The sequence below is a fragment of the Pseudopodoces humilis genome, chromosome 7 (assembly GCF_049639895.1).
Source record: "Pseudopodoces humilis isolate 2021_Gansu_Grassland_sample_001 chromosome 7, ASM4963989v1, whole genome shotgun sequence".
NCBI classification, from domain to species: domain Eukaryota; kingdom Metazoa; phylum Chordata; class Aves; order Passeriformes; family Paridae; genus Pseudopodoces; species Pseudopodoces humilis.
In genome coordinates this window covers 7,661,716-7,679,745 of record NC_142206.1, presented here as the reverse complement: position 1 = coordinate 7,679,745, position 18,030 = coordinate 7,661,716, and the positions used below count along the sequence as shown (strand labels likewise).

At 61.4% G+C, this 18,030-nt stretch overlaps 3 protein-coding genes across 3 annotated transcripts; 2 read left to right on the top strand and 1 right to left on the bottom strand.

Annotated features, from left to right (window-relative positions):
* The first annotated feature begins 622 nt into the window (after positions 1-622).
* On the top strand, positions 623-1,950 carry CNTF (ciliary neurotrophic factor). Its single transcript, XM_005529117.3, has 2 exons — positions 623-744; positions 996-1,950. Exons 1-2 carry the CDS (start codon positions 631-633, stop codon positions 1,467-1,469), a joined length of 588 nt encoding a protein of 195 aa, XP_005529174.2. The 5' UTR covers positions 623-630; the 3' UTR covers positions 1,470-1,950.
* Positions 1,951-5,793: 3,843 nt separating this feature from the next.
* DTX4 (deltex E3 ubiquitin ligase 4) lies at positions 5,794-13,905 on the top strand. The gene is made up of 9 exons (XM_005529004.3): positions 5,794-6,049; positions 8,340-9,054; positions 9,878-9,939; positions 10,064-10,225; positions 10,334-10,395; positions 10,625-10,777; positions 11,449-11,610; positions 11,890-11,979; positions 12,217-13,905. Exons 1-9 carry the CDS (start codon positions 5,839-5,841, stop codon positions 12,448-12,450), a joined length of 1,851 nt encoding a protein of 616 aa, XP_005529061.2. The 5' UTR covers positions 5,794-5,838; the 3' UTR covers positions 12,451-13,905.
* Positions 13,906-14,231: 326 nt separating this feature from the next.
* MPEG1 (macrophage expressed 1) lies at positions 14,232-16,730 on the bottom strand. Its single transcript, XM_005529118.3, has one exon. It carries the CDS (start codon positions 16,627-16,629, stop codon positions 14,473-14,475), a length of 2,157 nt encoding a protein of 718 aa, XP_005529175.1. The 5' UTR covers positions 16,630-16,730; the 3' UTR covers positions 14,232-14,472.
* Positions 16,731-18,030: the final 1,300 nt, after the last annotated feature.

The following is an 18,030-nucleotide window of genomic DNA, read 5'->3' as shown; positions in this document are numbered from 1 at the left end:
GGGGGCCAGAGTTTTCCCGGGGTGGCTGGGATATCTTTCCCTATCTGCAGCCCCTCTTTAGGGCAGGACTCCTTTGGGAAAGGGGAGTTAGAAGCATCAGGCACTGATCCTTCCACCAGGGTTTGGGTTGCCGTTTGGCTTGGGACTGCTGCGGGATCTCCAGCCTGGGGGCTGCCCTCAAGCATTGCTCGGCCTCTCAGGCTCCAGCCGGCTGCCCCGGCTGAGGTGTTGAGCAATGTCCGGGCTTTGCTCACCTCTTCCCGGCAGTGGTTTCCCGCGTTCTGGAATGAGCCGAGGAATTAGCGTGCGGCTAATCTCACTATGGCTGGGAGGGAGGAGTGGGTCAGCCGGGGCTGGGAGCCTGTTGCTGCTGGGCCAGACAGTTCTGGGCAAGAGCCTGGAGTAGCGATGCGTGGGGGAATTAGGGAAATAATCTGTCGCTGTTGATCCCAGAGGCGGGAATTTGCAGCGTGGTGCCAGGCTCCAGGCACGGAAGAGGGGGAGAACCAGGCCAGCGGACGTGTGAGCGGAGCTCCCGGCTGGAATGCACCAGCTCAGCAAGGGATTGTCCTCGCCGGGCCGGGCGGGTGCTGCGCCCGGAGCCTGGTGGCCGTGACAGCTGCCGGGACCATGGCGGCGGCAGACAGCCCCTCCACTGCCCTCCGGCGCCGCGACCTCTGCAGCCGCGGCATCCGCCTGGCCGGCAAGATGCGTGCGGATGTCATTGACCTCCTGGATGCCTACGTGAGTTTGCCCTGCTCCTTCTGGCTGCCGCGGGGCTGGGAGCACTGGTGGGATCCGGGCAGCTGTGCTGGGGTGTGAGGACTCCGACCCGTGGCAGGAACGGGGCACGGAGTCCTGCTGGATCCGGGCCTGCTGACGCCTGGGCAAGACTCGGGCAGCTCGCACCGCCCCGACACCTGCGGGGCTCAGGGCTGGGGATCCCACCACATTTGTTCTGCCTCCGCTGATCCCCGGCGGGTCTCACCCTGCAGGTGGAGCAGCAGGGCTTGGACGCCTCGGCCAGTGTGGCGGCGGTGGAGGGGGTGCCGCTGGCGGCGGTGGAGCGCTGGGACGAGCAGACGGGCACTCAGCGGCTGCTGGAGAACCTGGCGGCCTACCGGGCCTTCCGCGCCCTGCTGGCCCAGATGCTGGAGGAGCAGCGGGAGCAGCTGGGCGAGGCTGATGAGGGCCTCGGCCGGGCGCTGGCGGCTGTCCTGCTCCAGGTCTCGGCCTTTGCCTACCACCTCGAGGAGCTGCTGCGGCTGGAGAGCCGCGGGGTCCCCGGCGAGGAGGGGGACGGGCCGCCGCCCCCGCCGCGCCTCAGCCTCTTCGAGCAGAAGCTGCGGGGCCTGGGCGTGCTGCGGGAGCTGGCCCAGTGGGCCGTGAGGTCCGTGCGGGACCTGCGGCAGCTCACCAAGCCCAGCCCGGCCACCGGCGCAGCCCCCAGCCTGGCCGAGAGCCCCTGAAGGCGAGCACAGGGCGGGGGGGTCTTGGGTGCTGCTGGGGCTCCTTGCCCACCCTCTCAGAGGGCATCTGACAGCGAAGGAGGGGACATGGAAGGGAGGGACCATGTCATTAATCCCTGTGCTTTTAGTGCTGCTCCCCGTGGGGAAACTGAGGCACACGCTGCAGTCCACCCTGCAGGGAGCGGGGATCCTCAGGGGTCCTTGGGCTCTTCCTGCTGGGCGGTTGAATTCTCCCCCAGGAAGGAGCTTTGCCGCTCCCCCAGCGGCACTGACCTTGTCTTTGGAATTTGGACGCTGCCTATGGCAGGCAGATGCTGCCTTGGGGCTCTCGTGGATACAGGGCAGGAGTGAATCGACAGAAAAACATCACCTGATGAAAGGAGTCTTGGGACCTGCCCGCCAGCTGCAAGGCACAAGGCTCAGACTCCTGCACGTGGACTCTTTCCTTCTGCCCGGCTTGGTTTTGCTGCTCATTGAATTTCTGCTCTAACTGCTTGGGGGCTTTTTGGGGAGGGGGGAAGCAATCAGGAGGGGAATTCTTAACTACTTGGACATGGCAATGGAGAGATCTTTTAACTGAAAGGGGATCTTTTAGCTATGATTCAGAAGCCCCTCTGCAAGGAGGTTAGTGCCTGCAGGACTTATTTTAGGACTGGGAATGGCATGGGAGAATCTAACAGCCCCAGCCACATTGTTCACCTTGTGGAGTGCTGGGATGTTTCGCAGCTTCCTGGGCCATGGTTCTCCTGACGACTGGATGTGATGGCTGCTGGCTGCTGAGTGAATAAAAGGCTGGGAGATTTCCCAGGGTGATGTACTTCTTGGGGGAGTTGGGACAGTCAACCTCACCAGAGAGCCTGGGCTGCCCAGTTCCCCCTCCAGGGAAGGGTCCATCCCAGTGAGGTGAAAGGTTTGGGGGGATGTGGCCCACTGGGAGGTCACGGGGAAGATGAAGGAGCTGGGGATGAAGGAGATGGTGCGAGGATGAGGAGGAGGAGGTGGTGGGTCACAGGAGTTGTGCCCTGTCCTGGTGTGGTCCTGCCCTCTTCCCTAGCCTGCGAGAGGACAGGCAACATGAGGGGAGACCGGAGCCAGAGAGCAAGGAGGAGGCCGGGGACGTGCCCGGCCGGCTCTGCACAAAGCGGCTTTGTGGTGGCAAGTTGGGACAGCACCGGGCACAGCGCCTGCCCCAGCACCAGCAGCGTCTGCACAGGCACGGGGGCTCTGGGAACACAAAGAGCAGCCCAGGACTGAGCCCCCAGTGCCATCCTGCCCTCCCCACTGACCACACGAGGCTGCAGGGTTGGGGCAAGGGTGGTTTGGTGGGGTCTGGTTTTTTATGGGTGATGCCTAAGAGGAAGAACATGCACCTTCTTCATTGCCACTTACTGCCTGCCCTCAGCTTTGCAGCTCAGACTGGATTATTTCAATCTTTATGCTTCCCTGTGCTCTGGAATAACAATTTATGGCCATTATTTTTTTTCAGGATTAGTCAAATCAAGTTCCTTTTCTGACAAGTATTTTTCTTGCCCGCTGCTGTGTGCTTGAGGCCACCTTGCTCTTCTCCCCTTTCACCCTCCAGCTCAGCAGTGGCCGGGTGCTCACATCCTCCTCACCTTCCTGGGGGTGGGCAGGGACATCTGGGGTGTGTCCTTGAACCTCACCACTTGACCAGGTGGGAACAGACCTCTTTTCTCTGGCAGCACAGGCCGGGTACGAGGTGACCTTCAGATCCTGGGGAGCCGGCCAGGGCTGCAATCCGATCCTCCCATATCAGCTGCTGGCAGAGAGTTTGAGCTCGGTGCTGCACTTGCACTCCAGGGTGAAAGCACCAGTGGAGACCCAAGGTGGACATGGTGTTGCCCCAGGGATTTCCCTGGGCTTTTGCAACCTTCCTTACTCCTCCCCTGTTACATCGCCAGCTGGGTGCACCTGCATTTGTGGAGCAGCCACAATGCTCAGGAACAGCTACTCAAACCAGAAACAATGGGAAAAAGCAGTCCATTAATGCAAACCTCCAGGCTTTGGCTGAGCGAGAGGCTTCAGCTCCCAGCCTTTCTCTGCCAGCCAGCCCCCACCGTGCCGTGCAGAGGCGGTGACGTCTGAGCTGGCTGGGATTTAATGCTATTTTTCAGCTGCAGCCCTGAGGGAATCACCAGTGAAGTGATTTGGCGAGGACAGGGGTGCCCGACAGCTGAGCTCCCGTGGTGCCAGGACGCCCTTGGATTTACTTTGCCACAGATTGAAGTGAAGTTGATCCAGGTGGCTGAAGGCAAATGAAGCTGTTCATTTTGGAATCATAAATTAAGAATTTGAGGGGAGGTTTTGTACCCGTGTGGCTAATGCTGCTGAGGACCCCTGCAATGGTCTCCTGCAACCTGGAACCCACCGAAACCATCCAACTTTGTGCTTTGGGAAGAGAAGGGATTTGCTGGTGGGAACAGGGAAGTGGAGGGGGGAGGGAGGGCTGCACTCCCAAATTGCAGCAGGGATGGAGCCATCAAAAGCAACGCATGGACGTGTTTAATTTCAAAATAATAAATGGTTTTAGGGCTTAACGTGTGGCTGGGCACAGTTTGTGGGGTTGGAAAGGTTTTGAGCTGAGGCTGCTCCCTGACATCAAGCCTTGGTGCTGGGTGAGAATGGAAGTGCTCCTTGCCCACAGGGCACCAGAGGCCAGTGGGATTCAGCTGTGCTGGTCCCACTGCTTCACCCACCATCCCACGCCAGCATTGCAGTGCTGGCTCCTGACTTCTTGATCCTGAGCTGGAGCTGCGGTGGGTGGATGTTCACCAACACTTTCCCTTTTTAATAGCAGGAAAGCCTTTTTCTCCCGTCTGAGTCAGTGGAAAGGATTTCCCTGGGTTTCCCTGTCGTAGCCTTGGCTGCACTTGTCTGCCTTAAAGGAACAGGTGAAAACCCTTAGGAGTGGCTCTCTGTGGCTGTGCTGCTTTCTTGAGAAGGGGCAGGCGCCCTCCCTTCTTACAGGAAAATACGCCTCAAGCGTAGCCCTGTGTGTCTCTCCAAGTGTGAGCTGGAAAAAGGAGAACTTCTGTGGTTCACCTCATCCTCTAACCACCATGCCCGCCAGCTGGCATTGCCGCAGTTAGTCCCCACCTGTTCCTTTTCCCTTTTTCTTCCCTTCATTTTTTACTCTCTTTTGGATCTTGTCTAATGGTTTCTCACCACAAGTGCCACTGGCAGGCACTCAGCAGGATGGGCAGTGCCTGGGAAACAGGTTTGTCAGGAGAGAAGCTTCACCACCTGTTTGGGGATGAGTTGCCTCCAAGCTGAGGTGAACCATGGACCGGGGGATTTCCTGTGCTGCCCAACCTGGGACACAGGGGCAATTTGTACACTTCTCCCAAACCAAGAAAGTCCAGGTGTTTAATATACAAGGAAATCAGTGTTAGGTGTGTCTGAGCACAGGAGCACAAAAGGAGGTGATACCAGTCTGTCATCAATATCCTGCCATGCTGGGCTGCCCTGGGAAGCTGCTTATGGGGCTCCATGGAAGAACACGCTCCTCAGGACTGTTTTCCTGACCTGCAGGGAAGGGCCAGCACTGACTTCTCCAGTCTGAGGGTTGCCACAGCACAGGGGTGCCCATGTCACAGCACAGGCAGCCAGGCAGGCAGCTGGGAGAACTGGGGTGCAGGAGCTGGGGTTACAGCCCGCATGCCCCTCAGGCATGAGGTAATTTTGGGCTTTGAAACCATTTTTGTATGTAATGGGCCACGGTCAAGGGCAGCTCAGGGGGCAGCTTCCTGAAGGAGCTCTTGGAGCACATTCCTGTGTCACAGCAGATGGAGCAGTTTCCCCATTGCTGGCAGGCAGGGACTGGGGGGTCCCCACAAGCATGGGTGCACACCAGGGGCTCCCTGTGCTGCACACCTGCTACGGGGTTCGGGGCGAATCTTTCGGGCCGCAGGGTGGGAGTACAGGGACATTGGGAGGGGTCCCAGGGGAGCAGGACAGGGGTACAGGGCATACGGGGACAGAGGGGACCCGGGGTGCAGGACAGGGATACGGGGACAGTGGGAGGTGCCGGGGTGCAGGATGGGGGTACAGGGACAGAGGCGGCAGGGCTCCCTCGCCCGCCGCGGGTCGCTCGGTGCCACCGGGGCGGGGCGCGGTGACGTGCGCGGTCCCGCCCCCGGCCCGGGGCGCTCGGTGCGGGCGGGGCCGGGCGGAGCGGGCCGGGAGCGGCGCCGCGGGTGCGCGCAGGGCCGAGGGGCGGCCCGGCCGTGCGCGGCTCCGGCCCCGGGCGGGGGCGGGCAGAGCCCTGCGCCGCGCCGAGCATGCGAGAGCCGCCGGGGCGGGCGGCAGCGGCGCAGCCAGCCGGGGCCGCGGCCGGGGCGGCGGAGCCATGCTGCTGGCCTCGGCCGTGGTGGTGTGGGAATGGCTGAACGAGCACGGGCGCTGGCGGCCCTACAGCCCGGCCGTCAGCCACCACATCGAGGCGGGGGCCCGCGCCGGGCCGCGGGCGGGCGGCAGCGTGGTGCTGGGCCAGGCCGACAGCCGCCTGGCGCCCTACATCATCGACCTGCAGTCCATGCACCAGTTCCGCCAGGACACCGGTGAGTCGGCCCCGCGGCCCGGCCGGCAGGGCGAGCGGGCGGGCGGGGGCTCCCGGTGTCCCCCGCTTCGGGGCTGCACCGAGCGGCGCCGCCGGGCCCCGCCGTGCCCGATCCCGCTCCGCCCGGCCGCGGTGCCAGCTCGCCCGACGTTCTCCCACCTGATCCTCAGGTCCTCGCCCTGCCCTCGCTGCCCGGTCCTGCCCACGCATCCCTGGTTCCCCCGCCGGGGGTCGTGGCTGCCCGCCCTCCTCGCTGCTGCAGCGCCCCGGGCCCTGTTGCGCCCACCCCGTGGCCTTTCCTTCTCCCTTCAGGAGAGCCCGTCTCCTGCACACCCTTCCCAGGGCCGTGCCCGGCTCCTTCTGTGCCCGCTCTGAGCCTCCATCGACCTAGAGCTGAATGGCACTTGGGTGACAGATCCTGCCCTGGGGGATGGCAGCCCCCGGGCAGGGACACAAGCAGGTGGAGGGATGCTCAGGGAGGGCACGGGCAGGTGCGCGGGTCCCCAGCGTGATGGGGTTTCCGTCCCCCACCTCCTGGGGTTGTCAGAGATGTGGGGCACAATCACCCGTGGCAGGGCATTAGCGTGGGGGGTTGTGACCCCCCAGCCCCCCCGTGATGGCCAGTGTGCTTTGTCCCTGGGGTGCAGCAGAGTGCCAGACACCCTCCTTTGTCCCTCTTTCTCCAGAAGCCCTGGGGGCTGGCGGCGACCCTCCCCTGCCCGTGGGTGTGGGGACAAGGAACCTCTGCGAGCAGGGTGGCTGGGGGCCAGCTTCTGAGGGCTATTGTTGCCCAGGGTGGAGGACTGAAAGGGAGATTGTTCTGTCTCTCCCTGGGTTGCTGGGGATGTTGGTATTTTGGGTCATTAAACAGCTCTGATTTGGGGGGGTCGCGACCCTGGCAGGCCCTGAATAGCTATTGTTCCCTTTCTTCCCCTGTTGAATGGGAGGCCGGCTGGCGGCGCGGGGTTGGGGGAACACACAGCATTCCCACACTGCTGCCTGGGGACCGCCAGATGCCGCATGCCGCCGCCGGATTAGGATAAATCACTGCCCCTCTCCCCTCGGCTTTTCTGCCCCGGGTACCCCTTGGCAGGTCAGGGCAGATGGCTTGGCTTGGCTGGGGTGTAGCTGCACCCCATGCCCCTTTAGCAGGGTGCTGATAAACACCTTCTTCTTATCCCACTCGTGTCCCTGCGGGACCTGCGGTGGCGGCTGCTCTCCACGGAGAGGTGGGGGTGAGAAGGGACTGAAATTCTTGGAGGCTTTGCAGGACACGTGGTGAAAAGCCAAAGCAGCAGACTTGTTATTGCTTCTCTTAGAGTGCTTTCTTATTCCTCACGCTGGGCTGAGCCATGGGGTTCTGCAGAAGGACCTGGAGGCAGTGGTGCTTGTTCCACCTGTTACCAGACACTTCTGGGCGCTGAGTGACACGCTCAGGATGGGACCCTGGGAGCCAGCACAGCCTGCCCTGCCCTGCTGTGAGACATCCCAAAGAGGACGGCTTTCTCCTCATTGTAGGAGTTTACAAAATTTGTGTCCTTGCTTCGAATGCGTCCTAGTTGGCTGGGAGTGGTGGGAAAGGAAGCACCTAGCCAAAATAAGGATGCAAGGCACAAAGCCTTGGTGCTTTTTGCTCTCGTCCCAGTCCTAATGTTTGCTGATGGGGCAGCGGGAGCCGGGTGCAGGGCCCCTCTCAAGCTCCTTAGCTTGGCCTCACGAGGATTTTCCCTGTGCCACAGTTGGGATATTCATGGCAGGCTGGTTTGGCAGCTGCATACGGTGGGGCTGGCACGAGCCCCGCTCCCCTATGTACGTGAGGCCTGTGTGTGTCACTGCTGGGGGCTCGGAGCTGCCCCTCAAATCTTTTATTTACCTGTTCCAGCCCAGAGCTGGGAGGGAGACAGGCACTGCAGGACTCGGGTGCCCTAATGCCTGGTTTCGTCAGGCTCCCGCAGGAGGTCCCTGGGAGCAGGCTGGAGCAGCCAAGCCTGTGGTTCTGTGTTTCCTCATCAGGGCTGAATGGCTCTGTGCTGGGCCCCTGGGCCAGTGGGAGTGAAATCTGCCCTTCCCTTCAGCCCAGTTGCACTGGGGTTGCACCCCCAGGCTGTGGGGCTCCCTGCCCTCTGGGGAAACCGAGGCACACCAGTCCCCTGGCAGGGTGGGACAGCAGCAGAGCCGGAAAGCCATGCTGTCCCCGCGTGGAACGGCACCGGTGGGGCAGGTTGGGGTGGTTTTGCTGTCTGCCACGGTGCTGGCGCCAGGCTCTGACGGCATCTGTCACCCTCCCTCAGGCACCATCCGGCCCGTCCGGCGCAGCTACTACGACCCGTCCTCGGCGCCGGGCAAGGGAGTCGTCTGGGAGTGGGAGAATGACAGCGGGACGTGGACGCCCTACGACATGGACGTGGGCATCACCATCCAGCGCGCCTACGAGAAGCAGCACCCCTGGGTGGACCTGAGCGCCATCGGCTTCTGCTATGTCATCGACTTCGCCACCATGGGCCAGATCAACCGGCAGACCCAGCGCAAGCGCCGCGCCCGCCGCCGCCTCGACATGGTCTACCCGCTGGTGTCGGGCACCCTGCCCAAGTCGCAGTCGTGGCCGGCCAGCCCCGGGGCGGGGGCGGCCCCGCCGGTCCCCCCCTCCACCTGTCCCCAGTGCCTCCTGGTCATGAGCGCCAAAGCCCCCGCCGGCCCCGGCACCTCCACCCTGCAGCCCCGCAAAGCCGCCCCCGCGCCGCCGGCCGCCCCGAAGCCCCCGCTGCCCGCGGCAGGGCCGAAGGCGCCGGACGGCGTGGCCGTGGTGCGCGGCGCGCTGAAGCCGCTGGCGGCGCAGGGGGGCCGGCGGCAGGCGGCCAGCACGCCCGCCCTGAGCTCGGCCAGTGCCTCCGGCAGCCCCCCCGGCGTGGGCAGCGGCAAAGGCTCCCGGCCCAGCCTCGGCACCCTGAACCGCAGCCACCTGCAGCGCCTGGCCATCGCCCAGTCCCGCGTGCTCATCGCCTCCGGGTGAGTCCCACAGGGTGCTTGGGCGGAGAAAGGGACAGCACAGGCTTTTCCCCCTGCCCAGGGCACAGAGGGGCTGCAGCCCCCACTGCAGGGGTCTGTCATCCCTGGGAGTGGTGGGAGACACCTCGGTGGTCCCCAGCCTCCTGTGGAGGGTAGTGGGTTCTGCTGGGCCCCTCGCCTTCCCTGCAGGTGCCTGGGGACCCGAGTAGAGATGGGGTGGCTCCTGCATCTCAATGAAGAGGCTGAGGCTGCTCTTTCTCTTGGAGTCAGGGGTTGGGTGGGGGACTGCAAAAGGCCCAAAGAAAAGCCATTCAGGCCCCATGAGATGGGGTCCCTCCAGACCCCCACCCTCCAAAAACGTTTTTTTGTGATGGGGTGGACATTTAATGGGCCTGTTTCTCCCCTTTGTCTGGCTCTGCCATCAGCCTTCTGTTGCAGCCTGGCCCCTTTCCTCTCCCTCTCCATCCTCCCCCTTCCCTTCGCTCCTGACCTGCCGGGAAACTTTCCCATGGAAGAGAGCCCCAAGGGGAGCGGGGGAAAGAACTGTGACGTGGCCGTAGGAGAAAAGAGGAAAAGAAACAACAGACTGGCCCGGGGAGCTGTGACAAAAAGGGGCCATGAATGGAGATGCAGTCAGGGTTTCTAAAGCACCAGAGAAAAGGCGGTGGTGGGGCAGGGGGGGCATGTTGCCCCATCGGGGGATTCTCTCTTTCCAGCCAGGGCCTGTGCAGTTGCTCAGGCAACTGTTGTGTGGCCCCTGGGCCCTGTGGGGATGTGGGTGCCTCCTGCCTGTCCTGACCTGGTGTCTGCTGGCTCCCCTCAGGGTCCCCACCGTTCCTGTGAAGAACCTCACTGGCTCCAGCCCTGTCAACCCAGCACTGGCAGGTGAGGATGGGGCTGCAGTGGGTGTGGGGGGACAAACAGCCTCAGTGGAGCAGGTTTTGGAGAGCATCTGAGGTTCGGGGTGTTCCTGGTTTTCCTCAGTGCCATTTGTTACCTCCTTATGCAGGGATCACGGGGATCCTCATGAGTGCGGCCGGGCTGCCCGTGTGCCTGACCCGGCCCCCCAAGCTGGTGCTGCACCCCCCACCCGTCAGCAAGAGCGAGATCCAGTCCATCCCCGGCATCTCCCACTCCTGCCGCAAGACCACCAAGAAACAGGCCAAGAAAGGTAAGAGAGACTGTCCCTCCCGCCCTTCTGGTTCCCCTGTGCCCCCCATCCCTTCTGCTGCCCCTGGCAGTGGGTTTCTCCCATCCTTTGACTCTCGCTCTCCTGCAGGTAAAACCCCGGAGGAGGTGCTGAAGAAGTACCTGCAGAAGGTGCGGCATCCGCCCGATGAGGTGCGAGCGGCGGGGCTGTGCCCGAGTGTCCTGGGATGAGCTTTGCCCTGGGATGAGTGGCTGGGGACACACGCAGTGCCATGTGCAGGGATATCCCAGTGCCCTGCGTGGCTCTGCCCTGTCCTCAAAAAGGGGGGACTGCATGCACAGCCCCTGCAGGTCCCTGGGTGAGAGCAGGGCAGCCCATCAGCATCCATCCCTCTGATCCCTGTCCTCCCCTCCGGCACAGGACTGCACCATCTGCATGGAGCGGCTCTCTGCCCCCTCTGGCTACAAGGGGCCCCAGCCGGCTGTCAAGCCTGACCTCGTGGGGAAGCTGGTCAAGTGCAGCCACGTCTTCCACCTCCACTGCCTGGTGGCCATGTACAACAACGGCAACAAGGTGAGAGGCTGCGGCCCCGGGGGACCTCCGGCTCAGCTGCCTCTGCTGAGCTCCACGAGCTCTCCATGGGGCAGAACTCCAGCCCGGCTGCCCTGGAGGACTCTCGGCTCCCACCCTGACTCAGAGTTAAATTTTTGTCAGCAGCCAGCACTTGGGGGCTGCTAAATGAGAACTCAGAGTTGTGTGGGTGTGTTTCCCCCCACTATGCCTGGTTTTATGTGCTTGTTTTCCTTGACGGAGTGGACTTTGATCCCTGCATGTTTGAGCAGAGCTACCTGGAATTTGGTGCCAGGCAGTGCTTCTCCAGCCACAGGAGGGTTTTTTCCAATACCCCTCGTGCTTGACATTCCCTGGAAAATGCACTATTTGGAGATTTTCAATATTTATTGTATTTCCCTCTTTGAAAAAACAAAGGAAAACAAGCCACCAATTCAGAGCTAGGGAAAGCAGTGAGGACTGGAAAACTGATGTGGAAGAGAAACACAGAGCTCAGGTTTTTGGTTGGAGTTGGATAGTGAATTCTCCCAGTCCTATCCTAGGTTCCCAAGAATTTTTGAAGTGATGTTTTTCCCGATTAAAGCAGCATTCAGTGCTGCTCAAGGACTCAGTGCCTGGCGTGGCTCGATGCTGGGGATACTGGTTTCACTGTGTCACCCTTTTTCCACTCTCAGGATGGGAGTCTGCAGTGTCCCACCTGCAAAACCATCTATGGGGTGAAGACAGGGACGCAGCCTCCCGGGAAGATGGAATATCACATCATTCCCCATGCGCTGCCCGGCCACGCCGACTGCAAAACCATCCGCATCATCTACAACATCCCCCCGGGGGTGCAGGTGGGCTGAGGGGGCACCTGGGGAGGGGCTGGTGGCCCTTGTCACTGCTGTATCACCCCCAGGTCCCTCTGCAGCTTGTGCCTTGACTCAGGAGCTGCTTGTCAATAAGGATGTTGTGGGAAGTCTGGGGTGTATCTGCATGGGAGTGCTGTCCCTGTCTGCTTGGTGGCAGGAGGATGGTGGCCATTAGTGCCCAACAAGGCTTGGGGGGTTGCCCTGTGCCCAGAGCATCCTTTTGAGCTCCAGAACGGTTTTCTTCTCCCACTTCCCACATCGTAGGGACCAGAGCATCCAAACCCTGGGAAGAGCTTCACGGCCCGTGGCTTTCCCCGGCACTGCTACCTGCCAGACAGCGAGAAGGGCAGGAAGGTGAGCTGGCTGAGACGTGCCAGGGTGGGAAAGGCAAACATGGCTTAGGCAGGGGAATGTGGGTTTTCCCCACAGCCCATCCAGCAGGAGCCCTGTGACCTTCCCTTGCAGGCTGGGCAGCCTGGTCCCCCTGTTTTGGCTGGGGCAGGAGGCTGGGCTGGGATGCTCCAGCAGGGCTTGCCTGTGGGCTGCTCATGCTGCCCTGCTTCGCTGCCCGCCCCATTCCTGGCCCCACAGGTACTGAAGTTGCTGCTGGTGGCCTGGGACCGGCGGCTGATCTTCGCCATCGGAACCTCCAGCACCACGGGCGAGTCGGACACGGTGATCTGGAATGAGATCCACCACAAAACAGAGTTCGGCTCCAACCTCACTGGCCACGGCTACCCCGACATCAACTACCTGGACAATGTCCTGGCTGAGCTGGCAGCCCAGGGCATCACGGAGGAGAGCCTGGCGCAGGAGAAGGACTGAGACCGTGGCGAGGAGGCAAGGAAAGGGTTGCCTGTGCCGGCACCCACCAGGATAAAGCTGCTGGAGATGTCTGCCTGGGGGCTTTTCAGGGCATACCTGGAGCCCCCTGCTCCCAGTGGCAGCCACGCAGTGCCCCAGGCTGGCTGGGAATGTGGGAGAAGGTCCTTTTGGCCATCCCCTTCACTCCTGCAGGGCGGGAACATCCCCACACACAGCTGTGGGGCTTCAGGCTGGCTTGGCCACCCTTCTGGATGGTGTCCTATCCTCGCTGTCACTGTGCTGAGGGCTTGGGGGGTGCCAGGCTCCCCTCTCTCCTCATCTGTGCCAGTCCCAGCCTGACCCAACACCCCTGCCACCCACCTGGGGCTGGGACCTGGCTTGGGGTGGGAGCTGGGGCCACGGGAGTCCCCTTTGCTCTGCCTCGTCGCTCTGACGTTTGTTTGTTTGTTCGTTCTGTCCGGTACCTCCCCACTGGTCTCCTGTGTCTGTGGAGGCTGGGGGGGCCCTGGGCTGCCTCAGTTTCCCCCAGCCCTGCACCCCCTGCTCCTTTTGGCTGTGTCTGAGCTGTGCCCTGCAGGGTCCCCTTGTCTGGGCTGCCCCTGCCTCTGCATGCCAGGGAGGGGCTGATGGGTGGTAGGAAGTGTGTGTAGGGCGGGACAATGACATCCCACCCCCCTGCAGTGGGTTCCTTGAACTGTTCGTATGGGGCCGTCCCCACGTTGGAATTTCTATATACCTCGTGTTTTGGGGTTTTGTCGTATATATGTACATATGGGGGGGCATTTGGGGGGGCAGCCTGGGAGAACGTGGTGCTGCAGCCAGGCTGGGGCTGGGCACAGTGGTGCTTGGGGTTGGAACAGGGGCTGTGGGGCCCCCAACCCCGACAGGGCTCTGCCCCATGGGAGGGCTGTCACTTGTGGGTCCCCATGGGGCCAGGTGCAGGTGGGGTGAGAAGTGTCCCCCTTCTTGCCCCCGGAGAGGCCTTGGGGGGGTCTGGAGGGGAAGGTGGCTGGTGAGGGGTTGGCACGGGCTGGGTCAGGAGGGTGGTGTGGGTAGGAGAGCATGGGTGATGGGGGTGGGGGAAGTGTGTTCCGAGGCTCTGAGGGTCCCTGTCAGCCGTCTGGGGCGACTGGGCCTTGGAGAACCCTGGGCTGGTGCAAAGTGTCCCTGCCCAGGGCAGGGGTTAGGAATGAGAGAGTCTGTGGGGTCCCTTCCATCCCAAACCAGGGATTCATGGGGGCTCCTGGAGCCACCTGTGCCGGGTGCTGGGGGGGTCCCTGGCCCTCCGTGCTGCTGGGAGGGGGGGCCCGTCCTGCTGTGCATCGTTCTGTTGTCGTTGCTGTTCTTCCTCTCCGTGGCCTGGAGGCTCCGTCACCCCCGCGGCCACCCCGTGGAGGGGCTGGGGGTCAATAAAGCGGATGGCAGGGGACTCTGGCGGTCCCTGCACGGCCTGGCCTCTCCGTTGTCTTCTGTCAGTCATCTGTGTGGCCAGGCGAGCCAGGGGCACTGTGGGCACCGCGAGTCCCCCTGATGTCCCTTTGCACCAGCCGCCCTCAGCGTGGGTTGTTACCTGCTACCTCAAGGGAGAAACCCTCTTTCCCCGGGCACACGCCCCTGGTCGGGTGGCTCTCAGCGGTGTGATTTCTCCTCCACGCACGCCCTGGGTTTTCCCCAGTGCAGACAAAGCCTGTGTGGAGCTATGCAAAACCCTCCTGGCGAGAAGGGGGAGAGCTCCCCACCCTCCGCGGTGCCAGCCCGATGGCTCTTACTGTGAGTAAGTCTTTCCACAACGTGACTTTTTTTTTCCTTTTTTTTTAATGCTCTGTTGACTACACGATGAGTTGCTGGCTGAAATAAAACTGCTCCGTGCCTCTCTGCATGCGTGTGTATATCTATCCCGATAGATATACATGGAGACAGGGGTTGCAGCTTGCAGCATGCAGGACTTGGGAAATAACCCTCCACGGGGCCCCTCTGCTCCTTCCTTTTCTTTTGGGTTTGGGGTACAAGGGGAGGGGGCACTCAGGGCACCGTCCCCTCCGGCTCTTGCTGGTACCCCTCGCTCACGTTCAGCACCGTGCTGTGCTCGGGGCTGGCGGGGGCCGGGCTGTCCCCTGTGCCCAGCGCTCGGTACCCCCTGGCCCTGTAGCGCCGGTGGCCGTACCAGGCTGTCCCCAGGACGGTGGCCAGCCCCGCCAGCACGGCCACGGTGACTCCAGCCACCTCTCCCCCTGACAGCCCCCGGCCCCTGACCATTTCGGCCACGTTCTGGACCTCCTCCGGCCGTGCCAGCCGCCACACGGGGCTCTGGCCGTCCCTCACCCAGGTGCTGTCCCCGTCCCGCACCAGCAGGGTGTCCACGGCCGGCAGGTTGGCGGGGGGCCGGGTGAAGGGGGGCAGGCGGGCGGGCGGCAGCGAGCCCCCAGTGAAGCGGCCGGCCTGGACACAGAACTGCACCTGGCAGCTGTCGCTGATGAGTGCCAGGTGCTGGCTGAAGCCCGGGGGACAGCCCTTGGCGTGGGGGTCCTCAGCCGTGCCGTGGTGCTGCCCAGCCAGGGGGTTCCCCGCCTGGCAGCTGAAGAAGCCCCCAAAGGGCACCGCGTACTCGGTCCCCTGCTCGTAATCCTGGCTCACGCACACTCTGAGCTCGCCGAAGAGCTTCAGTGGGAAGTAGCCCGAGGGACAGGAACGGGCTCCGGTGTTAGGGTTGGTGCTGTGGGTGCTGAACAGCCCACCAAAGAGGTATCCCGAGTTTGGAGCCACCGACCTGTTCGCGGCGCACCAGTAGGCGCTGAACTGCACCCGGGAGAGCCAGAAGACGTCCTGGCACTTGCGGTGGCAGAAAATGCCCAAGGTGCACTTGTTGTGGCACTCCAGGTGGCTGTGACCCTCCTCCTGCTCCTGCACACCCAGCAACACCGGGGTGTAGGTGGCGGGGCAGGAGAAGGCCCCGGTGAGGGGGTTCTTCTGCTCCAGCGCCCGGCACAGTGCGCTGGTGTCGGGACCACCCAGGCCGACGCACTCCTGGAAGACTCCCCCGAAGGTGAAGTTGGCCCTGGTGCCCTTGCAGGAGCCATCGTCGGTGTTGGCATGGAAGTTGAAGTTGGGCGAGGAGGTGTCGGTGCAGCCCGGGGCGGTGTTGAAGGCGTAGTAGCGGCGGATGGCAAGTTCCACGCGCTGGGCCACCCTCCGCACCGTGGGCGCCGGCAGCTCCGGCACCGCGCTCGGCTTGATGAAGTAGTACAGGGGCAGCCCCGAGCGGTCCAGGGCCACCAGCTGGTTTTGAATCCTCTCCTGCCACGTCTTCAGGGTGATGCCTGGGTAAAAGGGGGTCCCGCCGATGCTCTCCACCCTGGAGTTGGTGCGGTTCTCCAGGTACTGCTTGGTGAAGGCAGAGCTGGATTCCAGGGATTCTTTGGTTCCCACACTGACGATGCTGTGGAAGGCTGCACCGGCCGAGGCGGTGACGGTGCTCCGTGTGGCCCAGCTGTCCTTCAGGAAGGTAGCCTTGATCTGGTCTTCCTGCACCAAGGTGGCTCCCGCGTCCACGGAGGTGATGGCGTGGGTGCCGTAGTTGACCACCAGCACCTCGGCCAGAAAATCGGCCATCAGGGTCTGGTTGTTCTCCAGGTGGCTGGCGATGGTCAGCAGCTGCTTCTTGAAGGCCTTGTCCAGGGCCGCCTCGGGGTCGATCTTGGCAGTGTAAACCAGGTTCCTGACTTGCACCCGAGTGGTGACAGCCTGGTCTCTCACATGGTGGGTCTTGGTGCGGTGGAAGTCGTCGGAGAATTTGCCATTGATGGAGGAGAAGAGTGACAGCTCCAGGTTGATGGAGGCAGAGGTGATGCTCTGGTAATCCTTCCAGGACTCGATGATCTCGGAGTTGATGTCCAGGTTGCTCTGCTTGCGGGGGATAGTGAAGATCTCGTCTGGGATGAGGTAAGATCCATCTTCTGTGGTCTTGCACTGTGAGTAGCCCAGGTTGATGACTTTGCCCATATCCAAATTCCTGAGGTTATCCCAGCCCCCCCCCGGCAGAACTTCCAGGCGTGAGAGATTCAAGTTCTTGCTGCACACCCCAAACCCTGAAGAGGACAAGAGTTCCTGGGACTGCCCAGCCCCTGTCACCCACGCCAGCAGTGCCCAGGTGAGCAAGACCCCCCAGAGCCCCCAGCCCATGGCTGGACCCTCAGCAGTCCGAGCGGTGGGACAGGAGCGGTGAAAATGAGCTGGCTGAGGGAATTGACAAAAGGGAAAGGAGAAGTGGGAATTGGGACATGTGACAAATGACAGAGTGGAAACTATGACCAGGGGGTGGGGAGCAGGAAGATGTCTGTCCCTCCCTCTGCCCCACATTAGGGGCCCTCTGCAGCCTCCTCTGCCCCACTCCTGCCCTTCCCCCGGGGTCTGCCGTGTCTCCAGCTGGAGAAAGCACCTCCTGCTTGGGAATGCTGAGCCACAGGTGCTGAGGACACTGATCCAGCTCTGCCCAGCTGGTGCCTGGCTGGGCTTCTGTTTCAGCAGCACAGGGCAGGTGCTGCAAGTTTGGGGGAATAAACGAAGTTTCTGCTGTGAAAACTGTGACTCTTTCCATACAGACAGATTCACTTCCCCTGGTTTTGTTCCTGAGTTCCTCTTTCCAGGACACTTCTGCCTGGCAGGAGGCTGAAGTGACAGCTGTGATGGAGGCAGAGGTGTTGGGGAAGATGAAACAGGGAAACCTTATGAATATGATTGTTTAGCAAAAGATTCTGAGAATATGAAACCTAGAATCGAAATAGAAATGAAAGCTAGCTTTGAGCTATAGGATACTGAGTGCTAGTTACTATATAACCAAAGAACAACATCCTAGCCAGCTGAAGGACAATCTCTGTTGATAGAACAATTTCTATCTTCTGCTGATAAGTGAATCCAAAGGTCGAAGCAGCAAGAGAAGAATTTGGAAAGTAGCTTTTAGAGTTTAAAATGTAACACTGTTTGGTAATGTAGTAGATCTTGTAGGCTATATGTAAATTCTATAGAATGTGTGTCATGTACTGGTTGGTTACTTGGAATTAGAATATTCACCATAGAAAAATATATAATGTATTGCACCAAGAACTTTGCTCTCTTAATCTCTTCTCTTACTTCCCACTCTTATTCTCTTACCCCCTCTTTCCCCCCCCTCTCTCTCTACCCCTTTAATTACCTTCCACCCTCATGCTCTCAGACCCCTCTTTCCACTCTCTGTCTCCCTCTTTGAGCACGTTTACATTGTGGCTGGCAGTGTAAACAGATCTCTTTCACCCTTTACCTAAATAATAAACTGCTTATCCCAAGTGCAGCCTGACCTGGAGAAGTCTCTCACCTCGAGCCCGTTTTACCCCTACACAGAGGGACCATAGGTGTCTGTGGTTTTGGGAGGGATAATGCCAGGAGTTGGGGGGTGAAGGGATAACAGGAACTCACGCCTCTGGAGTAGCTGGAAAACCCTTGTGCAGGGATTCTCACCTGCACTAGCACATGTAGGCTGTGTGGTCACCCCACCTAAAACCTACCCACTGTGTCATGGAGGAATGTTACAGGCTTTTTTCCCCCAAC